This window comes from Abramis brama (genome assembly GCF_963993115.1).
Source record: "Abramis brama genome assembly, chromosome: 4".
In the NCBI taxonomy this organism is placed as follows: domain Eukaryota; kingdom Metazoa; phylum Chordata; class Actinopteri; order Cypriniformes; family Leuciscidae; genus Abramis; species Abramis brama.
This window is the reverse complement of record NC_139966.1, coordinates 40,488,254-40,515,676: the sequence shown is the minus strand read 5'-3', so window position 1 is coordinate 40,515,676 and position 27,423 is coordinate 40,488,254. Positions and strand designations below refer to the sequence as shown.

At 36.2% G+C, this 27,423-nt stretch overlaps 1 protein-coding gene and 1 long non-coding RNA gene across 2 annotated transcripts; one reads left to right on the top strand and one right to left on the bottom strand.

Moving 5' to 3' along the window:
* kdm7aa (lysine (K)-specific demethylase 7Aa) lies at positions 1–25,269 on the bottom strand. Its single transcript, XM_084111356.1, has 18 exons — positions 25,154–25,269; positions 16,524–16,609; positions 16,320–16,437; positions 16,002–16,162; positions 12,846–12,987; positions 12,363–12,549; positions 11,758–11,920; positions 9,013–9,100; positions 8,772–8,878; positions 8,433–8,524; positions 8,249–8,335; positions 7,130–7,363; positions 6,776–6,900; positions 5,762–5,940; positions 5,270–5,349; positions 3,786–3,895; positions 3,396–3,706; positions 1–2,368 (listed from the first exon to the last, which is right to left on the bottom strand). Exons 1-18 carry the CDS (start codon positions 25,249–25,251, stop codon positions 2,280–2,282), a joined length of 2,457 nt encoding a protein of 818 aa, XP_083967482.1. The 5' UTR covers positions 25,252–25,269; the 3' UTR covers positions 1–2,279.
* LOC311081020 lies at positions 9,422–11,684 on the top strand. Its single transcript, XR_014605778.1, has 3 exons — positions 9,422–9,982; positions 10,133–10,166; positions 11,140–11,684. It is a non-coding gene; the product is annotated as an uncharacterized lncRNA (long non-coding RNA).
* Positions 25,270–27,423: the final 2,154 nt, after the last annotated feature.

The following is a 27,423-nucleotide window of genomic DNA, read 5'->3' as shown; positions in this document are numbered from 1 at the left end:
TTTGTCAATAGAACAGTGTTTTATCACTTAACACTTGGTAAAGGGAAGGGGAAAACAGTGTGATCTACAAAACATTTCCCTCATCTTATATATATACATTGCATTGGAGAAAGTCCATCACATCCAAAACTTTTCAAAGAGAACTATTGAAGAGAAGGAACAGAACACAGCATTTGAAAACACAGTGACATTAAGTCTATACCACAGTTGAGTATGGAAATGAATGCTAGAGCTTAATAAATACTGTACAATTAATGCGTCAAAGCAATGGGAACCTGTCTGAAGAACAGCTCGATTGATCAAATATGAAGGATATGAGCTGTTTTTCCTCAGAACGCTGCCATTTTCAAAGGGTATCTGCCTATGTGAAGGTTATTGAGTGGGAACGGAGGAACATTTTATCATAAAACACTTGCGGGTGAGCAAAACTCAAAACCGTAACAAAGCCTGAGTTTTAGCGGTTATCCGACTCAAGTCATGCAGATCCAAAATAGTGCATTTGCTTTCTGAACCAACAGACTGATCTATCCTCACAGTCTTACAAACTCATTTTATATACTTAACAGTGGAACACAATTTTGTTCGGAATCTGGGTTTTACATTTACCAGACACAAAATAAATGGGAATATATATACATTTGTTGGCAAGTTTGTGGGAACGAGTACAAAACGCGATTAATATGACGGTGCTGGTGATGAATTCAAAGATGTCACCTGTTTGATTTTCCCTGAGAAAACGTTTCATAGCCTCTCTAAGAAATTCACACAAGCACCACCATTTTTTTTTCCCCGCTGAAATTCTTTTGTCCCGCTTCAACAGGTCACAAAGACAACATAAAGCAACAATATTCAAACTTGCGCGAACATTTCAGAGGTAAATTTAACAAGTCATTCAAATTATTATTATTTTAAAAAGTAGCATTAAATGTGCTAACTACAAAACCCATAAAGCTGAACCTAAACAAAAGCTCATTCTTCTTGAATTGGTAACATTCGAAATTATACTCGTATTTACAGAACTATTTAATGCAAAGAAAAAACGGGAAACTCAGAATGCAATATAAAACCTTAGATCTTTGAAATTAATAAATAAGTTATCCAGTCAAAAAAAATTTTTTTTTAAAACAAACCTAATAGAACATAAATTATGCAGAATTAGCTAAAGATCATTGTCAATCACGTGACAAGCATATTTAGTCCTCGCAAACTACATCACATACAGTATTTCAGGGGCAGCGCTCCAGGATGCAGTACCTCTATGCGGCCACTGGGTTGTGACAGGCGAATAAATGTGTGACAATACCTATACATGTACGATTTTCTCAACTTTGCCAGTGTAAAATGACTATTCCGAGTTTCACTACCTTTCGGGATATTAATAAAATAAATAAAAAACGAACCAAAAAGGTTGACACAATCAGATGCACTTGCAACACAAGGATTGCAAACACAGCCTTCTGCTGTATGTGCATTTGTCAGCATTTTTTTTTTTTTTTAAATGTTGTTTTTACAAACTAAGAAAAAAAAAAAAAAAAAAAACAGAATATTAATTTAATTAACTTAAAACCAATAAAAAGAATTAACACTGTCAAATCAAGGGGAAGTCATATAGTTGTATCTTTGCGTTCATTTGATGGTTCCACCATGAGAGGACTTCCTGCGCATCCTAAAAGTGCGGCCCACTAAATCATCAATACATCACTCACTGCTGTACAATTATTGCTTAAAGGGGCAGAGGGGGTTGGGAAAGGGTTTATAAACGATCAGCACCATTTCAAAAGCTCATACTCCAGCCTGAGACAATCAAAAGGAGAGAGAAATAGGCAAATTGATAATGACTTGAGGGGAATCCGAGGATCAATGGAACAGTCCCAGTGTGTGCGAGCGCCTGGACACTCATGCTACAGATGTGAGAAGAGGTAGGGTGGGGGAGAGGAGAGGAGAGGCCTCAGCCCGTGATACACATTAGCCTGTAGGAACGCGCTGCTCTCTGGCATCCGACCATGCGTTTCTGTGCTTCCTCTTGAAACTTTTGGCTGTTAATGTTTAAATGTTGTCCAAGGTAAAGCAGTTTCCCTGCGTTGATGGATAATTTGTTGTGTATTTCGTGCGATTGGTGGAAAAGGTGAGCCATTAAACATACCCTGTCACCTAAACATGCACAGTGAGTAAGAGAACTGTGTGTGTGCGTGTGTGTGTGTGTGATGATAATCCCAGCGTATAAAGAAAAGCAGCTGTGTTGATTTATTACACATAGTCTCATTCTTTCCTCCGTCATGCTACAGGAATAAGCCTTTATGGCGACTCATTTTCAATATCTTCCCAAGCCTCTGTTTAGCTGTCGCCTCTCCTTTCTTGGGACGCTTTCCTGCAATACAACCACAAAAACATGACATAAGTCGATACAAAAAGTTTAGCATGTTCTTTAAAGTATAATTTTTGCAAACATAATTGTTACCCCAAAAATACACATTTTTGGAGTGATCTCCCACATGGGTTTTATAGGTAAACAACATAAGAGGGTCAATGACAGGAAAAATACATAAACAAAATAAAGGAAAATCCTTTAAAAATTTAGTATATACCATGTTCAAGAAAGGTTTTGACAAATTTAATCACTCTAAAAATGTCATGTCATGTAACCCGAATAAATGTGTGTACACTATTATTTTTTAAAAATATTTTCACTATTACATTTTCTTTTTAAAATTTTCAATTTACACATGCAAGAAAAAATGGGTTTTAACAAATAATTCTCAATAAATAAATAAATATCTTTTACATATTTTAAGGTAAAAATAGTTTTAAATCAATTTTCAAATTATTAAATTTACATAATTTTCAAGGTAAAAAAAAGTAGTTTTAACAAATCAATTTTCAAAATTTCCATTTACATATTTTTCCAGGAAAAAATAGTTTCAACAATAATAAAAAAAAGTTTTACATAATATTCAAGGTAAAAAAAAAGTAGTTTTTCAAATTTTTCATTTACAAATTTAATGAAAAATATATTATATTTTCATTCACATTTTTTATTTTGAAAAATGTAGTTTTAACTTATTTTCAAATTTGATTCATGTATTTATTTTATTTTAAGTACAAATATCAACAATATTTATTTTATGTACAAATATCAACAAATTAACAAATATGATTACACCACATGACATTTTACCTTGCCTTGTCATAAAAAGGTAAAATTACTGACAACTTATGGAAAAACAGTAATGAGGGTCAGCATGGGGGTCTCTCTCTCTCTCTCTATAGTTATTTTTTTACCCAGTTTTTTTTTTCTTTTTCTTTTTTTCTGCATGTTGGTTGCACCACATGACTTTTTCTAAGAAATAATACAAATATTACTACTATTATTTATTTTAGTGTAAGAAACAGCTCACCTTTAGTGGCCTGGTTGCTGATGGGCGTGGGGTTGGGCGCATGTCTTTTGGAGGGGTGGAGTGGAGGAGAAAGTGAGCTCTCTCTATATGAATATTCCTCCCCGAGACTCCCATCCTCTCCCTCCGGGCTGCGGGGCGCTGAACAGGGTTCACTGCTGTCCCACATATCACTGCTGCTGTTGCTGTTACTGTTACTGTTACCCTGACTGGTCCACCAATCGGCCCCTTCTGAAGCCTGCTGACACAGCAGCCCCGCCATGGACAGCATGCCCTGAATGGCACTGTCTGTTCTCGGTGAGGTAGGACGTTCTCTGTGGAGAAGAAATGACTTAAATTAGCTTTTAAACTGTGCCGGTTTTCTCAGGTGTGTGAAATGAAGGGCAGTCATACCGTTTTAACGCTTGCTTATGGTGGCCGCTCAGATGCTCCACAAAACTCCCTGAGTCTCTCTTGCTTGCTCCATCCTCTTCCTCAGAACTCCCTGACTCTGATGAGCGTTTCTGTTTAGAGAAAGGGTGACACACAGGAATGAGATGACAGAACATGTTTTAAAAGGGGTCATGAACTGCATTTAAATTGTTCTTTGAGGTCCACTTATAATACTAGCAATATTTTGACATCAAAACCCAGTGACTTGTAGGAGTAATAGGCTAATTTCTATCCAGTTTTGGACCCTCTCTTTGAAACGCTGTTAGGCATGCCACATTCACGACTTGGAAGTAAACGTCCACTGCTATGATTGGGTAACAGTTTTGGAAAATAAAATATTTTTCAACGTCCCCGGCATTACATGTGTGGAACCGTTTAGAAAACTTCAGATGTTGAAAAAAGGCAACCGGTGAAATTCAGCCCTGAACTTGAACACAGACCTACACCTCAAATAACAAGGGTAGTCCAGTCTGCAACAGCTTTATTTATATTTATTCCTTATGTATTTGTGAGGTAGTATTGTATTTTATCACATATTAGTGTTGAAACGTAAAAGCTAAAGAAATGTGTTTATCTCGTTAGATAGTCGAAACATTTGCAAACTGTGAAACATTTATGCGTATTACATATGCTTTATATATCTTGGTTGTGGCAAATAAAGTTTAAGTACTTGGATTTACCACAGTTATAGTTGACAGGATAACTTACGAATTATGTTGCACTGTCGTTATTATATTCACCGTTCATCATTTTTAGTAAAGTGAGTACATATCAAATGATCCGTAACAGACAAAGTAATAGTGACACATGGAAAAAACACGGTTACTCACATGTTGCAGCATTACTGTCAGATACAATGTAGTCGGCACTGCATCACTTTTTATTTTTAGTTCCTCTGAGAAGACGGTGTCAAATGGTGTCTTGTTTAAAAATGAATCCACAGTAAAACGAAGCGAACAAACAAAGTGGACACTGGAACTTCCTTAAATATAAAGTTCATTCACATTTCCTAATGTTATAATCACAAGGAAGGCAATGGAAAAACTGTGTTTTGGCACTGGAAAACGTCTTGTAATCCTCAGAGGAATCTCTATGGTTTTGTCCTGTGTTCGTCTCTCTCGTACTTACTACTACATCATACGCGCGAATCTGTGGGCGGAGCTAAAGAGGCAATGATGTAGAAGTAGACATTGATCTTCTGTAGATGTGGTCTTTCGTCGCACTATGACGTCATAATGTGACAAAATCCGAAACGAGTTGTTTTGGGAGCTTGGTTTCAATTTCTGTTTTTGAGTTCTGAAACTTACAAGATATTTTTATAGTACAATGACCTCATATGTCAATAGACCAAGGAAAATATGATTTCTCAATTCATGACCTCTTTAAGCCATTTAACCAAAAAAATGTGTTCAGCTCGTGGAGAGTTGAATCGACATCAACAGTACCTCGGCACAATCCTCCGCCTCTGACTCCGAGTCACTGTCTGAAGATGCTACACGTGGCGACTCTGCCTGCACAGTTAGACCTGACAAAATAAAATGTTGGTCAAACAAATATCTTTATACATACTAATCAATCAATAATGACAGAAAAAAATATGCTTTTGTCTTTTCACAGACTGGCTTCAAGCTTATAGCCAACTCATTTTTAAAGTAAGAGCAGGTGCGGCCATTTTTAACTTCAGGTATTTTTTGCTCTGCAAAACAGCTGATTGATATTCCAAACTGGTATTTCTTACTATGTGTTTGTAATTACGTCAGTACATTAAAATAATACTGTTTTGTACTGTAGCACACTTTACTGCACTTTGTTATTCTTCTAGTTATTTCCTTTTAGCAGCTGTAATAGCTTACATCCACGTTGCAAAATAAGGTGTATAGTCAGTCTGGATAGCAAAAGCTGAGCTGTGACAACCTCTACAGCTTCAAGCGACTCACCATGATTGAGTGGCTTCTTGATGGTGCAGTGTACTCCAAATTCATCCTCTCGCTTTTCTTTTTTCACTTCTTCTTGTGGGCACATTGGCATTCTTTCCAATTTTATCCTGTGTTGATGGAACTGCAACATTTCCACTCCATTGACTTTGGCCGTCACATTACTGATAGATAACCTCTCCCTGTGAGGAAGGAGGACCAAAACAGAAAACTTTATTCAATTAATATATTACATTAATAAATAACACACACACACACACACACACACACATATACATATATATAAGTTATTAAAAAATATACACTACCATTCAAAAGGTGGGGGGTTAAAATCTTTAAAAACATTTTTTTTTCTCTCTCAGCTCAACAAAAAACATTTGAAAACATTTTAATATTTTTGTGGAAACCACAATTTATTTATTTTTTTCAGGATTCAGTCTTGACTTCACTTTTTCAATTTAGTTCATCCTTCCTAAATAAAAGTATTAATATCTTCTTAAAACATTTTTTTGACCCCCGACTTTTGATCAGTAGTTTATATTATTTTATCTAATACTACTACTACTTCTGATAATAATAAAAGCAGATCAAACTTATCAATATAAAAATATCAAACCATTCCATGTCAAGAATTAAAGAGGTACAAATAATCTCTCAATGTCACTATTCTCACTACTAATTTGGGTATGTCACATTAAATAAGTTAAATAAATAATGTAAATGTTTACAAGTTAAATGAAAACAAAGGCATGTAGCCGTTCAATTATTTCTTAAATATGTATTTAGCTTCAAATTAAATATTTAAATAAACAGTAATATATATACAAAATTAATATTATTTTCTTTTTCTTATAATATTTAATAATGTCCTTTAATTACTAAAGTCTTACCATTAAATCTTACTGTTCATTGACTGGCATTATTATACATCTCTGGGTCACTCATAATAATGAAAACTAGTGCCTAACAGATAGCCAATCTAATGGTCACAAAAAGAGAAGCTACCGGGACCCTCACCTCATAATCTTGCCATTACAGAGCACCAGGCGCAGGGCATTGTCATGATTCCCATCAACAGCTACTGCAGACACTGAAGACACTTTCTTAAACTTGCCATTCACTTTGGAGCTGAAGGTTGGGTCCTGTTACGAAACGAGAGATGTTTTTACTGGAAATAGAATAATTGCATGCTGCTAAAGCAGTGAACCTATCTAATATCAAGGTGAAAATGCCCTCTAAAACCATTTGATAGCATTGCATTACAGTCATATGATAAGGAATAATGAAGGCTAATGTCGCCGTAGAGAACAGATAAGAAATTTGAGCTTCATGCCGCAGTGCATTATGGGGAAAAAAATCTGACTCGCTCACCTCCACAAGCGGTCCGACCTCCAGTCTCTTTAATACCTCCAGCGTGTGAAGCTCCAGGATGTCCAAGTTAGAGGGCAGTTTGCGGCTGTGATGATGATGGTGGTGGTGGTGTCGATGATGATGGTCTCGTAGCCGCCGAGCTGCACGCCGTGCCTGATATCCCTTCTCCAGTGCTGAGCGTGTTAAAGGGCACTCAGCACTTCCCTGAGATTTTCCAGCTTTATTCGAGTCATCCTGTTTAAGAAAATACCACAGCAAATCACTTAAACTTGGAGCTGTTTTAGGTTATGTGGAAACACTCATTATATTAATGAGCATATATTTTAGTTAAAAATTAAAAGGATTTTTTTTTCTTAAAGAATTAATGTTAATTTGATTTAACTTGGCTTAGTAAGAATTAAAAATTAACTTAATCTTTTAAATTTAATGAAATTTAAATGAATATTAATAGTAAACTTGCTTTAGTTGAACAAATTATTTACTCCAAGATGTGTAAGAATTTATATTTAATTTAATATTTTAAGTCCAGGCTGTGCAAAAATGTATATTAATTTAAGATTTAAATTGTATTTAATACATTTTTAAATTTAATTTAAAGTCCAAGATGTGTAAAATATATTTTTTTAATTTACTCCAAGCTGTGTAAGAATTCAAATTTAATTTATTTTAATTTCATTTAATTTAAAGTGCAGACTGTGTAAGTGTAATAAGTTAGGCTATTAAATTGTTTAATTAAATTTAAATGAATATTAATTGTACATTTGCTATATAATTTAATATAATATAATAGTAAATTTGCTATATAGTTTAATATAATTTAATATAATATAATATTATCATATCATATAATTTAATTTAATTATTTACTCCAATGTGTAAGATTTAATATAATTTTATTTTATTTCATATAATTTGATTTAGTTAAGTTTCATTTAATTTAGTTTATTTTGATTGAATTGAATTTATTTATATGGCAAGACAGAAAGGAATTGTTCCCATAAAGTTGCAAAGTGAAGATCAAAACAAAAAGCACCAAATATCTCTTACTGTCACAACAGCTGTGAACTACTGTCTAAATCCCCCATTCAAAACCACTGGAGCTCCTCGGGCTCGTCTTACCTCCAGGTGGCGGATCTCCTTGGTCAGAGCTTTGATGAGATGGCTTGGCCTGATATGGTCTGGAACCTCACTGTTAGGTTGAGTCAACTGTGGAGGAAACACACAGAGAAAATAACCATGTAGAACAGCCACAGGAGTTTCACTAGAAAAATAACGACACAGTAAAAGTGGAAGTTTCTCTTGCCTCCCTCCTCAGCCATGTCTTCAGCGATGAGATTAAAGCTTTCACCCCGTCCACTAGATAATCCTGAGCTTGACAATTATCCTCCCGCAGCTCTGAAAACACAAACGTTTCAATCTCCACTCCATCAAGAGGCTACATCCGCAACTGTTAAGTGGAATGTTTATGTAAAGGAATAACTGACAATACTTTACGTTGATATTTCAACATTTTAACACCATATGTTAGATGTTGGTTAATAGTCACATGATGGTTTAAACAAACAAAATCTGTTTTTAGCAAATGTTTTATTTTCATTTACCCTAGACTAAAGCACTGCAAGAGCTGTCCTGTCCCACTCACCTTTAAGGGTCTCCAGAAGGTTTTTGGCCACATACCAGCAGATGGCCTCAAAGTATGGGAACTTAAAGAGATCTGGAGTCTTCAGTCTGCGTTCCATCTCATAACACCTGAAATTAATATCAGTTCCAGTAGGAATATCCTTTTAGAAACCTAAATGAACTATAGTGACAGGAAAAGCATAGACCGTCTAGAACAGCTTAATCAAAAGGATAAATATTGAGGAATAAATGCAGGGTTTTACCTGAGCTGCATGCCTATGTTTAAGTTATGCAAGAAATTCCCACCAAACGCCATGGAGTCCTGAGAAGTGAGCACTGCATGGATCCAACCTGTAGAGGGCAACAGAGATCAACGTTCAGGCCTCAACAAAGATAGTTCTATGCTGACCTAATTCCCTTTCACAAGCCCCACCATAATTCTTTTATCCATTCATTTTTTTTAACAATGTCTCTGTTCATATGTCATATGCATATTATTTCCTTTAAACATTAGCTTAAACCACCTAAACATTTCAGTAGTCTTTTTTTGTAAAGACAGCAGCAAAACACAGTGTACACACAATTCACATCAGTAACCAGTGAGTAATACACACACACAAATACACATCAGCAAAAGCTAAATATAGCCTAATCTCACACCCACACCTCTCTGAGTTTTATCTCTCCGTCTGGCTGGATGTGTATTGGCCGTCGTGTGCAGACATGCTGCTGAACAAGAGGGGGATTTCTGCTTCGTCATACGCGACGTTCCGCTTGAGGAGGGAAACCCACAAGCTCGCTTTCACACTCCTCAAACAGACATGCTGTGATAATGAATCCTTCCCCCTAGAGTTACGTCTACTACCTCCGCATTGGTCAGAGACCATTTATAGAACTCTAAACGTATTCTGATTTAAAGCGCCTCTCATGGGTGATTAAAATAACATTCAGACACTTTTCATTCTTTCCGTTCGGTGAGATGCACGTGAATTGCATCACAGCCCTTCGGAGTGTTTCCATTCTGTTTACCACGTTGCTCAGCGAAGACCGTTGCCCAACAATCCCACTGGAACAAGGGTCATCAGTGTTGGACGCTGATCCACATTTTCCTGGCTGAAGTCCTGGGAAACCGCCTGATATTACTTTCGCCTTGCCGTACCGTGTATGTGTTTTTATACGATAGCGCACATCCTATTTTTTCTCTTGTTGTGGGGTCAATCAAGGATAAAAAAGGCAAGTTGTTATTTAAGTAAATGATAACTGTCAACAATAAAGGAAAAATCCTTTACAAATCTAGTTAGTTAGGCTCTTAGCAATGTACACTTTGTAATCCTATTGGTTATTATGGGTTTGAAACATATACCATTTTTATTTATTTTTTAGAAAACTACTTGTTTTCCCTTTACGCCTTGAACACGTGAGTGTACACATCTTAATTATTACTTTCAAACATGTAAAAAATGTTTTTACAACAAATATAGTGAATTATTAATTTATAAATATTACTTTTTCGGAAGTCACTACATGACAATTTACAACCTGAACTACACTTTCCATGTTACAAATTATCTGATATATTAAAGGGATACTTTTTTTGGAAATAGGCTCATTTTACAACTCCCCCAGAGTTAAACAGTTGAGTTTTACCATTTTGGAGGAATTCGCAGGAATGAGAGTATAGTTCCTAGCCATATCAGCCTAGAAAATCACAACTTTTCATTTTCCGTCGGTCTTAGTACACGCTGTAACTACAGAAGAGTCAAGTTTTAAATAGGAAAAATATCTAAACTCTTTGGTCATTTTTTTGAGAGAGATGCTAATGGTCCTGTCCGATTCAATGATCTATGCTAAGCTATGCTAAAAGTGGTACCGCCAGACCCAGAGTTCGGCTGAATGGATTCGAAAACGGTAAAACTCAACTGTTTAACTCTAGGGGAGTTGTAAAATGAGCCTCTTTCCAAAAAAAGTGGAGTATTCCTTTAAGAGACACACTGAGCTTGACAGTTAGTCACGAGTGTCTGAGGTCTTCTCTATAAAAACATTTCTTGTTGCATCACATGACTTATGATGATGATAAAAGTTTATGGCAAACAACTTAAGACTTTCTTTAAGATTTTCACTATTTTAATAATGCTTGTTTTTTTTTTTTTCATTTTGATATCATTACCATTGTACCAACCTGACATTTTTAACATGAAAAAAAACCATTTAAATATAATTTAATAAAATATCTTAAATTAATATATTATAATAAATTATAGAAATTAATATAATATTAATTTAATTTATAATTTTTTTTAATAAATGTTAATTGCAATTTTGATATATAAATAATAGATCAACTAGAAATTAACATTATTGACCCATTTGTTCTGTTGCATCATCAACAGAAACTGCAGAAGGAACTGATATAATGGACAAAAGAGGATAATTGGTGCACACCTGCCCAACCTTCAGGACTACGCGCATCATGACATCATCACAGAGCCCTCTCAACCCGCCCACAGCCTGTTTGCACTTACAGATCTCTGTGCACTAGAACATCTAGACATAAAAACGTTTCTTTCCTCAGGCTATCTCCACCTTAAACAGTCAATTACTACCTGTTTTTATAATTCATAAATCAGTATGGTGTTTATGCCACCTGCGAGTTAGGCAATAAATAGATCCTCACTATGTAAAATACATATTTTTATTAATACAGTTGTATATACAGTACATAATGCACACATCTGTACACAAGTTTTTTTTATGTATTATTTTTTATATCTATTTTCTTAATCTTACTTTTTAAATGTTCTTTCTATCCTCTTGTGTTATATATGCATGTATGGATGTATGCATGTATGCACTCAGAGCTCCTGGAAACCACAACAAATTCCTTGTGTTTGCGCACATTGGCGAATAAAGCTTATTCTGATTACAATAATGTAAACAGGTGGGTGGGCATAATCTTTTAAATGGACACAAAAAGGGATTCAGAAGTTTGTCTAATTCTGTGTTCTCACCGGTGGGGAGGAAGATGGTAGTTCCCTGCTTCACCACACATTTGTAACACTTGTCGATTTTTTCCCCAAAGAATACTTCGCTCTGATTGGGTGATGAGCTCCAGGACTCATATAGTGCAAGGTTAGCCTTAGTCGGCTTGATCAAGTAGAAAATCTTCTCTCCCTGCGCACACAAACACAAAATGATTATCAACATTTCATTGGAACTGCTTATCAGCTCTTGTAGAACTGTAAAATCACTTGAGCACCATTAATTATTCATGAATAGGGGTGGGCGATATGACGAGATGAGTAATGTTACTTCACGTTAAACGATATATACAGTAGTCAACATTTGAAGTGGATCAAAAAAGTTCAAAGTTGTCCTAAGACAAGAATGGGTATTGTTCAAAATTCATGAATAACTTTGATGAAGGTTTTTGATCCACTTCAAATGGTGACTACTATATTACGATAAATATTTTTGCTTTAAATGAAGTTAGATCAACATTTTTGATGCCATTGAAATTTCATAAATCTCACCACCAATTTCAATATCACAAAAAAAACAAAAACTAACATAAGTTAAAAGAGCTGTCAAGCATCAAACAGGTCTCAGTTCATACCCAAAGAACATGATACCACACTGAAGTTCCTCCAAAGTCGATGTGGAAGTCAGTGTAACTGTTTTTCATTCCCATGAGACAATACTTCTGCACAAATGGTTTGGGGAAGAATGAGTCGTCAGGCCAGTAGTTCTCCACCCACGACATATTCTGCGCTATCTCAGGAACCTCCACCAAATCAGACATCCTAAAATTGAGCAGGAAACAAAAATCAGATTTCACACAAGCACTTATACATGCTAAATGTTAGATGAATTCATGTAAATCATAAAATAGCTATGTAATTGTATATCAAGGCCCCAAAAACAATCTTTCTTTTAAAACAAAGGATATTTGGATTGCTATTTTGTCATCTAATGCAACAACAATATGACCTAAGTGTTAAAGTAACACTGTATGTTATCTTAACCAGTAGAATAAATTCATTTGCAGTGAAGTTATGTTGCATAGAAAGAAAACTGACAGTTTCTCACACAGACGTACTTTGTATCAGAGAACTCCAGGCTGATAACGTTCAACACTTTGGGCCGTTCAGGTTGGTAGTAATACTTCACAAACTCTCCCAGCTTCATCTTGCTGTCTGCCTGTCTTGCGACATCAATCACGTCAATGACTTTATTTGCACCTGGGAAAAGAAAGATTTTTTTTTATCCATCAATTCTTTGCTATATATTCTGTAATAAGGCTTTTGAGAGACACAGCTGCAGGGCCGCAAATCACAAAAGACAGCTGAGGACCGGAAACGACGCTGGACAGCTGCTGGTGAAGTGACTGCAATCCCTCAACACACACACAGCTGGCCAGCGTCTGATGACAGGGAACAGCTGGAGGAACAGTCCCACAAACACATAATGTGAAAGGCTCAAGCCAAAGTTGGCAACAGGACATAACTACAAAACTCTGCACAGCTTTTGAACCAATGCTGATATTTTTATGGTCATCACCCATTCATTTCCACCAATATAAATTTTAAAATGTCTGTAAACATTTAAAGTTCACCCCAAAATTATTCATTTATTTATCATATTTAATTTGTTTCTCAATCTCAACATGCAAACTAACATATTTGAAGAATATTCATGCTTTTTCCACACAATGGAAGTAAATGGGCCAGTGTTATTTTAGTATTATTCATATACTATTATAGTATTTATAGCTTTTACTTAGATATTTTCAGTTAAATTTTAGTTTAAGTTTTAATAATTGTATGTGCTTTTTGTTTTCTATACAGGTTTATTTTTATTTCACTTCAATTTAAACTTATTTTAGTTCAAAACATTTTTATAATGTTTTTCTAGTTTAGGTTTTTCATTTAATATTTATAGTTTTTATTTTTTTTAAATGTATACGTTTATTTGAATAAGGACAGTACAAAAAACATGGCTGTCAGTCGAAAGCTGGAAAATATGTATTGCACATCGAGATTATAGCATAAGCTAATTAAAAAAAGTATAATTTTCGTTTCAGTGTTAGTTAACAAAAACATTACTAATGGGGACTAGAGTCAAGCTTCAAAAATGACAAAAATACCATACAACTAACAAAATTATTCGTGAAGCTGCAGGATAACTTTTTCATTATATTGAAAAGAGCATCTTGAACATTCGGCCAAACATCGTCTTTTATGTTCTACAGTGTTCGATGTAAATTGACTGTAATCGATGTAAAAAAAATTGGGTGAACTACCCCTTAAAATTCCTTTTAAAATTGTTGCTCTGATGAATAATGTTGCATTCAATTTGTTAAAGTCTGACAGTCTGACAACAACAAACAATGTTATTTTTTTATTTGCCCATACATGGATGGAAGAATGAGAAAAGAAAAGAAAAGAAAGAAAAGCAGGTGGAGGGAGAAAATGGAAGAAACGACAGACAGGAAAGGTTAGTGGCCTTTTGTCTGTGTCCAACTGGCTAGGTAACATGATCTATTGAGTTCCCCCCCACCTCTCTCTCTTACACACACACACACACACACACACACACACACACCTCTTCCCCTCGACACCTGTTACTATTAAAACAGTTCCAACTTAAAGATCAGCGGTGTGCGAAAGAGGGAGCCATGTAACATAAGCATTGAGATAAAACATCCCTATTGGGAACCTGAGCTCAGACTGGCTGTGCTGTACAACGGCTTTGTAACTGGAGATGAAATGTTTTAGGTCTAATGTAGAAAAGAAAGGAGATAACCTCCACAGTTGTCCACAGGAGTCCGGTCCAAACCCATTCACTACTAGCACGGACGGATAACCACAATCACAATGGCACTTGGTAACCTTACCTAACGCTCCAATGTGTTTAAAGTTGTTCAAAAAACTACTTGTTAGCTTTAATAAAATGATATTAAAACCCAACAGAGGTTTGAGTAAAAGGGTGATTTTTCATCCTCAGGCACTGATGTGCCCACATCAGAAACTTGCCTTCATGTGCTTTATTATTTTTCTACTTTGGGGTCTCTTAGATCATTTTTTTTCCCAGGATTTTTTAATGAACAAAGTTCAAAAGAACAGCAATTATTTGAGATATATATATATTTTTTTTTTCTTTCTTAACTTTATAAATGTCTTGTGACGTTTGATCAATGTAATGCATCGCTCCTGAAATAAGTATTAAAGGTAGGATAGGCAAATATAGCAGCAGCACCCGCCTTTTACAGTTCCTCTCAACCGAAACAAGGAGCTCATGTTGAGTTCACGTCATAACTACCGTAATTAAATGATGGCAACCCGCGGCGATCTACCCTGAGCTACGAGACCTGCACGTTCATGTCTTTTGTTGGAGGCCTGTCTTTGCAGAGCGCTCTGAAGGGAGGGTGGGATCTTATGCTTTTGTAAGTTAGCTTGCTATTGCTAGCCGCTCCGAAATCACCTACCCTACCTTAAAAAAAATTCTTACTGACCCAAACTTCTGAACAGCATATATTCACAAATGTGTGTGTCTGGTGTGGTGATTTTTCTTACTTTACACCTGACCTAAGTCTACCTGAGTCTCGTCTACAATCAACGTCCCCGAACGTCTACAGTCAACATTAGTTTATCTGGGTCTCTTCTACAATTGACGTCCCCCGTTCAATAATATATATATTTTAGGCTGAGTCCTCTAACCCTAACTTGCTGCGCAGCATTAACTAAACAGACTTCAGACAATCCCTTCGAAAAATGCTTTAATCACGGCCGGAGGATCTAAGACAAATTTCAGAGAGAATCCCACCCGCATGCTGAAAATTACATGATACATTACATCCTTTCCTACAATTTGATTGGTTCTTCATAGGCAAACCCTTCTGTTACTAGCTAGAAGCAAACTCTGTTTTCTTCATTGTTAATCACAAGTTTTCAAACCTAGACCAGAACATCTGTCTAGTTTCATTTCCCCATTTGTTATTTATACACTCACACACTCAAAGTCACGAGTTTTCGACCAAAGGGTTTGGAAACATTTAAGATTCAAAAGCATATGAATGTTGTTCCTGCAAGAAAAATGAATGTTAGTTATGATTAATTAAAAAATCCATCACACTGGTTATGAGCCCAAATGTGATCTAAATGCATCTCTTGCTCTAGTGCCCCACTTGACAGACACTATCCTGAGCTGTTATCTGATAGACCATAAACGCAATACACACAAACTGAGGTCTTACCAACGTAATGCTCCACATCGCTGACAGAGAAAGAAGGAGAGGGCAGTTTAAGGCCCAGTCCATCCAGGTCATGCACCACTATGGGGTAATGGAAGCCCTCCCTCTCCAGGAAGCGTTGGGTCACCTGACTCCCATGCATTGGCACCAGAACCTCATCCCCACTTTGGAACAGCCAAGACACACAAATCAATTGCAAGTCTTATCAGGTAGGTGCAAATTTCAAAGCCGTAACACATGTATCAATGATTGATTATGTCCTTAAAACACATTAGACGTCAAAGTAGGAAAGTTCAAAATCTAATCCAGAGGTGCTTGTACCTGTAAAAGCTCCTGGCCTGGAGTTCCTGTACAAACACAGCAGTTCCTGCCTGGATGGGGTGTGTACCATCATTTGGCTCTGTGTAGTCATGCCTGTGCCAGTTGTTATGCTTTTTCACTGAGAAAAAGAAAGAAATATTCATAAGACTGATCCTTGGACACAACAAAAGCAATAAAGAAACATGTGTACATGCACACACTTACTCATGGAGGGTCCGTGGATGGGCTCACAGTTGGGACAGTGATAAACATCGATATCAGCAGCATGGTGCTCCACTACCTGAACACAACTGAAAAAAGGAAAGCAAGATAAAGTACCCATAGAATTCTGCCACAACCACACATGTGAATGTTGCAGTAGCCTCAAGCAAATTACAAAAACAAGTCTAAATCTTAAACATTTAGCCTAAACTTGTGTTTATAAACATTAGCATTGCTCTATTTTGAATATTACAAGTTTCTTCTCTTTGGACTAGAACTCAATGCCCATTCACACACTAGACTAACAATGACAAAAATAATATTTATTTATTAAAGATAAAATTTACAATGAAACAGCATAATCAAAAATGTTTTTTATGAAGCAAATACAAATGGTGCTTGCACTGACATTTAAATTCTAGCCAATACTGATAATCATTTTATAAACAGAAAAATGGCTGATATTAAAATAAAAAAAATAAAACACTTGAGTCTAAAATAAACTCAAAAGGACCTCCTCATGCGTCTATAATATATAAGTCTCTCGAAAGGCTAATTTTCTTATGACGATAACATCAAAATGGTCAAATAAAAATAGTCTAATATAGGCCTATCCATCAACCAAAACTTACACAATGAATGTCCAAAATTACCACATGAACATGGTATAATCAAAATGTATTTACAATTACAAATAAAACCAAAAACAACCACATAACTATAAAATGGGTCACCAATGCCACCCAAGGAATGGCTGTTAGCAGACCCTATGGTGTTTATGGTCCTACATGTCCAATGTGCCTTTTTCTAAACTCAGTCAATGCCGGTAATAATCTATGATGCATTGTACAATGGCGTCATCATCTGAACTTTTCAGGAAATGTTACAAATGTCAAAAATGTTTTACATAGTTTACCATTGGATATGTCAAACATTGTGTGGGCAGGCAATACTACAATCAACAGAGCATTGCGTCACAATTGTGGGATTTCCTTCACCACCTAAGTCACTCAAACCGCATGCCAAGTCACATTACCAAAAAAGCCAAACCACAACCACAACCATAATGCTCAGCCACCCACACAAACACACGTTCCTAAGATTCAAACCATGTGAAATCAGCTAGCAGAGTTTTGACAGTCCAGCGGCAAGAGATTTACTGATGCCGAGACAACTGGGGCCACACAAGAGAACGCAGGAAAGTGCCAACACTCACACGGACGTGTTTACTGACACCTAGTCTGATAAATACTCTACTTTTCCTGTAGCTTATATACATTAGCTACTTTTTAGTCACGCAAGAACACTACAACGGTCTCAACTAAATGTGTGAAATGGTTGTGATGTCCAATAAACGGTTGCATGATTACATCTGTTAAAAATAATAAATTCAGCCTCTTCAGCTGACTACAACAACCCTGTTATCTTTCAAATTGGCCCAGCTACAGCACAAAAGCATTATGCGCAAAAGGGATTTCTTTTATACAGCCAAAATATTGAGAAATGCAGATTCTGCACTTGCAGACAGTCTTGGGGCCTTCGCTCACATATGTCTGTTAAGTCTACAAAACGATAGGCTGTCCCATTTATTGATTTACGATTCAGAAGAGAGCACATGAGTGCAACTATGCTCCCGTTTATGCTTTTGCTGCGCCCACATGTGCAGACTTCACAGCGGACAAATACTCACAAGTGTATGAGGCATTTCGTCACATATATTCTGTCCCTGTCTAGTGGTCGACCGCTATATTGCCAATGCCGGTATCTCGGCCGATATTTGGAATTTTTCGGATTGGTTGATGTGTCAGAAGCTGGACTTTTATTTTGACGGGCGGCACTGAGAACGCCTGCGCCTAAGTACACAACGCTCACATTCTCAGTCTTCATTAGTTTACGGACTCTGTTTAACAGTTTTGTCTAATACTTTATTAAATAGACCTGTTAAAGAAATGAAACGGTATGCTAAAAAGTATACCGTTTGCGTTTATATTATTAGTTAGAGGAAGGCAAACACTATTATACTTTCTCATTTACCATCAGCATTCAGCAAATACGCATATAATTTAAACAAATCTTTTAATATGTAATAAATATTTAATATCACGAAACCAGCTGTCAGATACTCTGAAGTGCGCATTTGTAGCCATCATGAACGTGTTAGGCTACTCTGTGCGTGAAGGTCAGTTCAGCTTCACTGGAGACGCACGATTGACAAACTTTAAATCCTTGATTTTAAAATATGCTGCGCTATATTCAGTTGCCCATTATGTCATATTCATGCGATTTTCACTGTGCGGTGTATGTAAAATTAGTGTTACCATGTCTTTATTTGAAAAAATATGATTACCAGTGAGCACAAACTTACCAGATTACTGAGTAGCCCACCCTGTTATTAAGTTTATTTCCTTTTTATTCATATATTTTTAAACAAATAGGCCTACATTTATTTGTGACTGCAATCAAGAATTTGCCACCTGAAGTATAAGTATGTTTATTTTAAAGATGAAATTTTTTAATTTATTTTCATATTTATTTCTAATTTCTTAAATATTAATTCAAATAAGTATAAATTATATTTATTATATATATCGGCCACCCTGCTCTCTAAGATATCAGCATCGGCCATCAAAAAAACAGTATCGGTGGCATCCCAAATGGTGACATAATACTGTATCCCAGTAGTCAGATAGTAGTACTGGCACACCGTCCTTCCAAGGTCTTAAATGACAAATGGGACACCATACGACCTCATGGACTTCTGTACATCAAGTACCCTATTTGGGACAGACAGAGCCTCTGGTAGATGCTAGCAATGAAGAAGCTGTACATAGACACCTTATGTTCTGTAGATTGCTGGATGTTGCTGCAATCATGCATTTCAAAAGTGGTTTTAATTCCTATTTGAGTTGAATGGAGTGAATGATGCTGCCGTAAACGCTTTGGCTCTCTCTACCATCAGAATAGAGTTAACATCAAGAGTGGATCCTGTGCTATATGGGGCTGTTAAATCAGCAGGGGTCTTCAGCAGAAAGGTGATTCTCCTCAAAGAAAAGACAGCCTTTGAACACATGCAAAGGACTGAGTGTTTCTGTCTAAGCTTTGATCTCCTCATTATTGCAGGAGACTTGGAAGAAAGACAGAGTAGAACCAGGTAGCTAAAGCGGTTGTCATCCCAGAAGAGGTAAAAGCCCCTATGTACTAACGGCATAGATCTTTTTTGTTTTTCGCTTGTGGGGAAAAAGACGTTTGAATACCTTTGCAGCGATTCAATGACTCACTCATTAAGAAGTCACTTGTTTCATTACTGGATGAATCAGTGTTTTTTAACAAAAACTTATATTGAATAAATGATTCAAATGACAAATAGATTTTTTTTAACAGTCATTAAATGCCAACTGGTGTAACAGTGTTTGATAAAATCTTTATTTGAAGAGTCAAGTTACTTTCAAAAGGTGATTTACTCAATTTTGATCACTACCTTACACATCAGTTTATATTCTGAATATAAACTTTTATCCCAGTACCTGTGATAATTTGAATTATTAAAACACAGAAATAATGATACTGTGTGTGAAAATATTTATGAACCATTTCATACCTATATATGATAACTGCTCTCTCACAGATTTCAATGTTTGCTAAGATCGCAGTTGTCAAAGGTTTAGTAGACAGCTGAATCGTTGTCGTTCAGGGAAAAGACTGTGTGGGTCGAGATCATGATCTTTTAACGATTTATCGTGCCACTCTACCATCATCTAATGCTCATTTAAATTTCATATTTTAAACATTAATAATTGAATAATACTGTTAAATTTATATTTAGAAAATCGCAAAATTAATGTCCATATTTTATACAGAGCATTATAATGGTGTGATGTCTAAATTCACTTGTAGCACTGGATTTGTTTAATTTAGACAAAATACAATAGAATGTATAGGCTATCTTTTACATAATATTTATTTAATATTAAAGTTATTTTTATATAAATATTTGATTTAATATTTATTAGTTACCGACCATAACACAACCTAACTAACATGTTATTGGCATCAGCCCATGTTTTATTATCGGTGCATCACTAATTATTTGTTATGATGACTGGAGGTCTGAAAAGACAATCCAAAGTCTGTAGCATTCATCGAATGTTTGTCTTTTACCCCTGTGACACAATCCCAGTCTCCAAGCTCATGCTGCATCACCTGGGTATCAGAGGAGCCAGACATGCAATGACACACGAGCAGATGGGGGAGGAAGGGTTTATGGATGAATGACTCTACACCCACTCGCCTCCTCCGCTTCCCTCCTCCGTGAAACAGACAATGAGGGAAAGAATAGAGACCTCAGATCCCGTCCCCCAGTTGATGAATGTACTGAAGTTCTCAGCAGTTTGGACACACAATTCACTCTGCTTAAGTGAAATATAAAGCCGTACGTTTACCATATAACCAAACAGGCTCCCACAATGCACTACACACATATAATCCATACACAATCCCATAATGCCTCGAAATCATGTTGGAATAATCGCATTTATGAAATGGCACAACAATGTCCAAATAACCAGATGAAAGCTCTCTGAGCACCACATTTACAAGTTCGCTTGTGCCAATCAAAGAAAATGTTGGAAATGGAAACTTATTGTTATAGGCCAAACTCTCATTTTCATGTGAATCTAGAATATAGTTAAAAAATGCTTAATCTTATTGCATTCATTTAACTATATGGAGTTTAACCATCTCTCCCATAATGCCTTTTTATGAAGTGCTCCATTCATCTCCCTGTCTTAGTTTCATCACAGCATGTGAATCAGGTCAGTGTGCCACATGCCTGGAGTCGAGTCAGCCTTCCTGTCACCTGAGTAACTGATTAACTATCCAACAGGGAACCAAAGGGAGTGAAAGCAAAAAGTGTGTAGGAATGAACCTACTGAACATGTTTCCAGTGGCCAGCTTGTCAGAGCCCTTTATTTTGCGTAACCCACTGTATACATTTACTATACGTCACTTAGCCTACTACACATATTCAGCAAGCAACGAGGAAAGGGATGCCATGTTAGGCACATCACAAAAATAAGTGCCTTAATGCTTTTAAAACAGTTACTATACAAAAATATTTAGGTTTAGCAGATTTACAAACAGCTTGCGACAGCTCAAACCATCTTTTTACAATTTACTTCTAAGATCGATTTACTAAGGTTTGCGCTAGTCAATTTACTGGTATTTGCGCCATTATTTACCGCCCCAAAAAAAGCAAGTCTTGACCTTGAACTAGCAATGGCAGCTTAGACTGTTCCTACACTAAATATTTCTAAATACATTACAAAGTTCAAAAAGTATATTTGACTTTTGACACTACCATTCAGCTTCTGTGTACAGCCAAAGGCATAGCCTAGCCTTTCAAAGTACTGCATCCAATAGCAAGTGCAAACACAGGCACACAACAAATGCACACTAGAAAGTTTTATTTTTGTCCAGTGTCTGCACTACTTCTCTCCCGAAGTTGATAAAAATGTCAGTTTTTTAACTAGATTTGCGAGTTGCATCTTTTATACACCTCACACAAGCGCTCATCACTGCGGGCGTCTCTTGTTGTTACAATCCTCAATAGTTTGTTGTTGCTATGTCTCTTTTTCTTTTTGGACTGTTGGCCGGGGCCAGAGTTGCTGCCTTGTGAACTAGCCTAGTAAGTACAAAAAAATTCAAGCTGTAGGCCTATGCATGAGGCGAATGTTCAAAACACATGCAGTTATAAAAACCGGACCACGGGGCTACAGTACACAACAATATTGATGATGACATTTAGCCTATGTCACATGCAGCGTAAAAAACAACTTTGGGCTTAAGCAGAACAATAGACTCCAGACCACTGGATCTGCATTACAACCTTGGATTGCGTTAATGGTGAAAGTCAAATAAATACAGCCAACTAAATAGTGACGATTTAAGATTTTTCATCATTTATTGTCTGTATACTTTCCTAACAAATAAGCAGCACAGTTGCATTGGATTAACACACTACAGAGCAGACAGAGCAGACAGGGGTCACCAAACCAGGCCCTGATTAGTGAACACAAATCTTTATGCCGTCTCAGGTCTGGAAGTGGCTCACACCAGGCTTCTGTTGAGACTCAGAAGCCCATTTAGGATTTAATGAGACATAATGAGTTGAACGGCAAAACATTCTGACAAACCAAGTGACCAGAAGAGGGAAAGTATTTTAACATTGCCTTTACTTGCACTTTTTCCTCGTAAGCCATACAAATTAGCCTATCTTCATGTCTTCATGTTCCTGTCACAAGTACACACATTCAAGATCCAAAGAAAGACTGATGTTTAGGCCAGTGTCAATCCATCCACTGCATAATGCAGAAGCATTCCCAAATAGTAATCCAGAGCCAAACAAGTTTACATTTGGGAGGTTATGGCTAGATCTGCTGACCCCATGTGACCCTAAGCCTTTCTTGCTTGGGGAAACTTTTAGCCCAGTTCTTGCTAAAAGTTTTTGTATGATCCAACCAATCCATCAATGATACCACCATCTTATAGAAATTATTTGGCATATTCATGAAACAAGTCGTCGGTAAATGCAAAAACAATTCACAATGAAACAGAAGAAGCACCAAGTCTTCTCTTATATACTGTGAAGTAGATATGAGTGAAATGAATTATCAACAAATTATAAAATATAGAGTGGGACTTGGTTCGGCAAGCGTCACCAGTGAGAATTCAGTCGTTTCACTGAAAGATTATGACATTTTGATTCAAAATAACCAGGTCAAAACTAATTTTTAAAAATGTAACATGCATGGGTGAATTGTTCACAATATGATCAATGACATAGACTGGGTGAATTTTCATTTCATGCCGACTTAACGCTATGTTTAATTTTAAGACCGTTTCAAGACCAGACTAATGGTAAAAAGTAGAGCCTAAATAAACCAATGCATTCCTGAAGTTTCCAATTGACACTAAGCATTAGGAGGTTTAACAGCCAAATGGAAAATAGATTGTGTTTTGGCTTCTTTGACGGCACTCTTTGACGGAATTTGTTTACTTTCAGTCTGAAAATGACAAAAGATGGTCTTGACCTGAGATTTGAACTGCGTGTTGAACTAGCAGCTCCAGATCTATGGCCACCTAAACTCACCTGTAAACCTCAAAAAAATCTATGGTCTCATTATACAATTCACAACCTGCTATGACTCTCCTTCTAAAGAGAACCAATTATAACATCACATGCCTTCAGAGTCCTTTGTCTTTTATAGTGATTAATTCACAGGTTCAGACACACGTTCACCTTAATGTGCATTAAGGCAGACATCTACATTCTGCCACACTTTTTGGCGTGCAAATTCCACAAGAAGTTTCACATACCGGATTATGGAAAATTGCGTCACGTCAATCTAGATGCTCAGAGTGAAGTGATACCGAGCATGTCGTAGCGATTTTGTGCGTCACTCACTGATACTGCAGATTCAGTCATTTCTCTCACTTCTTCTTCAGGCCTGAAAAGGCGCCAGTCTTTGTCTCGCACTTTGGGGAATCTGGCAGCTCCGCAAAGTTACACAAGACTTCTCAACACCCGCACAACCGCTCACTGTATAACCGGCAGTTAATTCACAAGACAGGAAGGAAAGCTGAGACCTGGCTCATTTACAGAGAAGATTCTGTCTTGAAGCTTAAAGGCAGCTACTTTTGACAATACGCCAAAAAAAATGTGGTGTGCCAGCCAAGATAGATAGTTTTTTTGATTTTTTATTTACTTATCAAAATATCTAGAAAATATTCTGCCAAGCACTAGAAGTGTTCATATTGCATAACTTGTCTTACCACATAAAACAATGTGACACAAGGGAACAGGATAAAGATGGCATGATTATCATAAATACACACAATGTTGTATGCATAGCCTACTTTTCAAGACATCCCATTGATGTCTATTAATCTTATATTAAGACATACACATATATGTGTATGTATATGTATATATATATATATATATATATATATATATATATGTATGTGTGTGTGTGTGTGTGTGTGTGTAGTTTAGTAACTGTAGTAAATAATGTACTTTGTCAGAGACTACGGTTACTATGGTAATTAGAAACCCATCTGCACCCATCTAAAATCACAGATGAAAACTTTTGACTAATAGCCATAGAAGTCACAAAATGGATTGTTTTGGCGTTAAATCTGAGCTATAAAGTGAGATAAAAAAACAGTTTTCTCCAAGTTCAGCTAAGCCTGTCAAGCTCAAGCAGACAGACGATTTAAATGTCTAACGTTAGTTTCATAACAGACATACAGATGAGCCATGTGGCTTTTGGCAGCTCACTTCTAAAGGAAAGCAGGATAATCTTATCCTGGGGGAAGGATTGTGGAAGGCAGGTTGTATTAAAAGTTCCTCTTACACATTTATCATGAAGAAATCTGACAGAAATCGATCAATAACGCTCAAAACACCAAGCGAGTCGATCGTGATCGCGCACCGTCATATTTAAATAGCCCCAACGCGCGTCACCAGCACTTTCACATGACACCCTTGATTTACACCAAAAATACACCCGTGGCATGGCAGCCTGTACATACCAACCTTCACACATATGTTAAATAGACCATAATTTACATACCTGCCGTGGAACCAGTCCTTACAAATGTCGCATTCGATCATAAACCGGTTAAAATCATAGGGCCGCCGGCAGACACAGTATAGCGGGGCAGCCGCCATCTTCCTAATGTCCCTAAACAACGCTGAGCACTGTAGGGGCGGGGTTAACGTCAGCGGAATCTCCCGAACGGGAATAGGGGCGTGGTTAACCCAAGCGGAAACTGCCGAAGGAAAATCCGACCACTAGTGTGTGCCGACATCTGTGCCTTCCACTGCATACATGGGCTCAAACACGAACACTTAGAGAGGTTTCAATAAACGAATAATTAATTTTAACAATAAAATTCAATTCATACACATCACTGCTGTTAAAATTATTATTAAGGTCTCGATTTTCACTTTTTTCTGAACCGATAACACCATACAATTCACTGACCTACTAATATGATGATCATGTCAAATGACACACAGGGCACTGCCTGAGGCGAGACACTAAAAGTAAAGCAAGTGTGTAATATAAATTGTAAGCCAGATTTGATAACTACTACAAAATCACACACTTTGCCAATTTTTTACTCCATATAGGCTAATACATACCATTTCAATATCATAAGTAATAATGCACACTTTATTTATAATTGAATAGTGATCAAATGCCCAATGAAGTACGCAAAGGTAGACTATACAGGTAAAGACGCGAGGGTAATTGGAACAATTGCACAGAAGATAGACAAACATCTCCTCATAACTCAGAATCGGCGTGCTGCACGTGCTCTACGTGATCAGCGGCGCTCTGTGACATGCGCACATAGTAGCTGGGGGGAGGGGCTAGCAACAGATCACACTGCACTGGCAATTTCTTTCTTTCTTTCTTTCTTTCTTTTTTTCTTCAGTGTTTTATCGCCATGGCAGTACAAACAATATTTTGAACAAAAAAATGACACATAAATGTTGACACATTAACACATTAAAATAACATTTGATATAATGTGAAAAATAAATGAACATTACTATATAATATATATCAATATAAATATCAATATCAAATATAAATAAACATAAATAATTATAAATACATTCTGAATATGTATATAGATAAATATTGACAAAATGATTAAAAATAATTTGTTTTATAACATTGATACAAATACATATAAACAAACATTATAAAGTATTTTTATATATTGATGATATTGTTGATATATATATATGTATATATAACTTTACCTTAATACTTTATAATGTTTGATCATAATGTATGTGTGTGACTGTGTGTGTATATATATATATATATATATATACATACATAATGTATGTATGTATATATTTCATAGGGAAATAATCAGTAATACGATGCTTCATGAAGTAGCTGATCAGTTTTAATGGTTTCAAAAATAATTTGGGATGGAGGATGAGGGATCCAAATCTAAAATTTAATTTAACACAAGCAATTTACAGGACATGGTGACGGCGAAAATACGACTTAGACTTGTGCGCCATCTAGCGTTAGATGGATGAATGTGACCATGTCACTGTACTGACCGTACTGACATGTACTGATACCACACTACACGTACATTAAAATGTCTTCATAGTAACGGTAAAAAAAAAAGAAATAAAATAAATAAATATGAATGCATAAGGTGATGGTCTAATTGATTAAATAAAAAATAACAAAATAAAATTGCTTTTGTTGTATCTGCTTACGATGTAAATCTCAATGATTACTATTTTGTTAAATCCTAACACTAGTAGTCATAACTGTAGGCTTGTAATAGGCCTACTTGCTTTAATTGTATAGATGTAGTACTAGAAATAGTGTATATAACTGTTTTTCACTATAGTATGTTGATTTTTAATAATTGATGGTCCCTACTTGGAATTTAATGTTTTAATGCTGATCAGCTCATCTGTTTCCCCCCCGGTGATTTTGGCAGTTATTTCTAATTTGAAACGAGTGATTACGACAATCTCGCTTAAAACATTTTTACTGTGCCGATTTTATTGATATTATCAGTGTATCTGATATAAATGATCAATTAAAAAGTGTTTTAATCATTATAAGTGATAAACATATTGTCTTTTTTCTCAGTTGTGAGATCCTCAGTGAAGAGGTCAGATAACACACAGGTCTTCAGGTCTGAGTGATGCTCATATACGTAATATTAGGACTGAGAACTTGGCTTGTTGGTCAGGGGAAACAAGTAAAATAGCATTTCAATCAATGTGCAACAGATTCAGAAGATGAGGATGGCAGAGATGACGCAGATCCTCAAAGCAGGAGACCTCGTA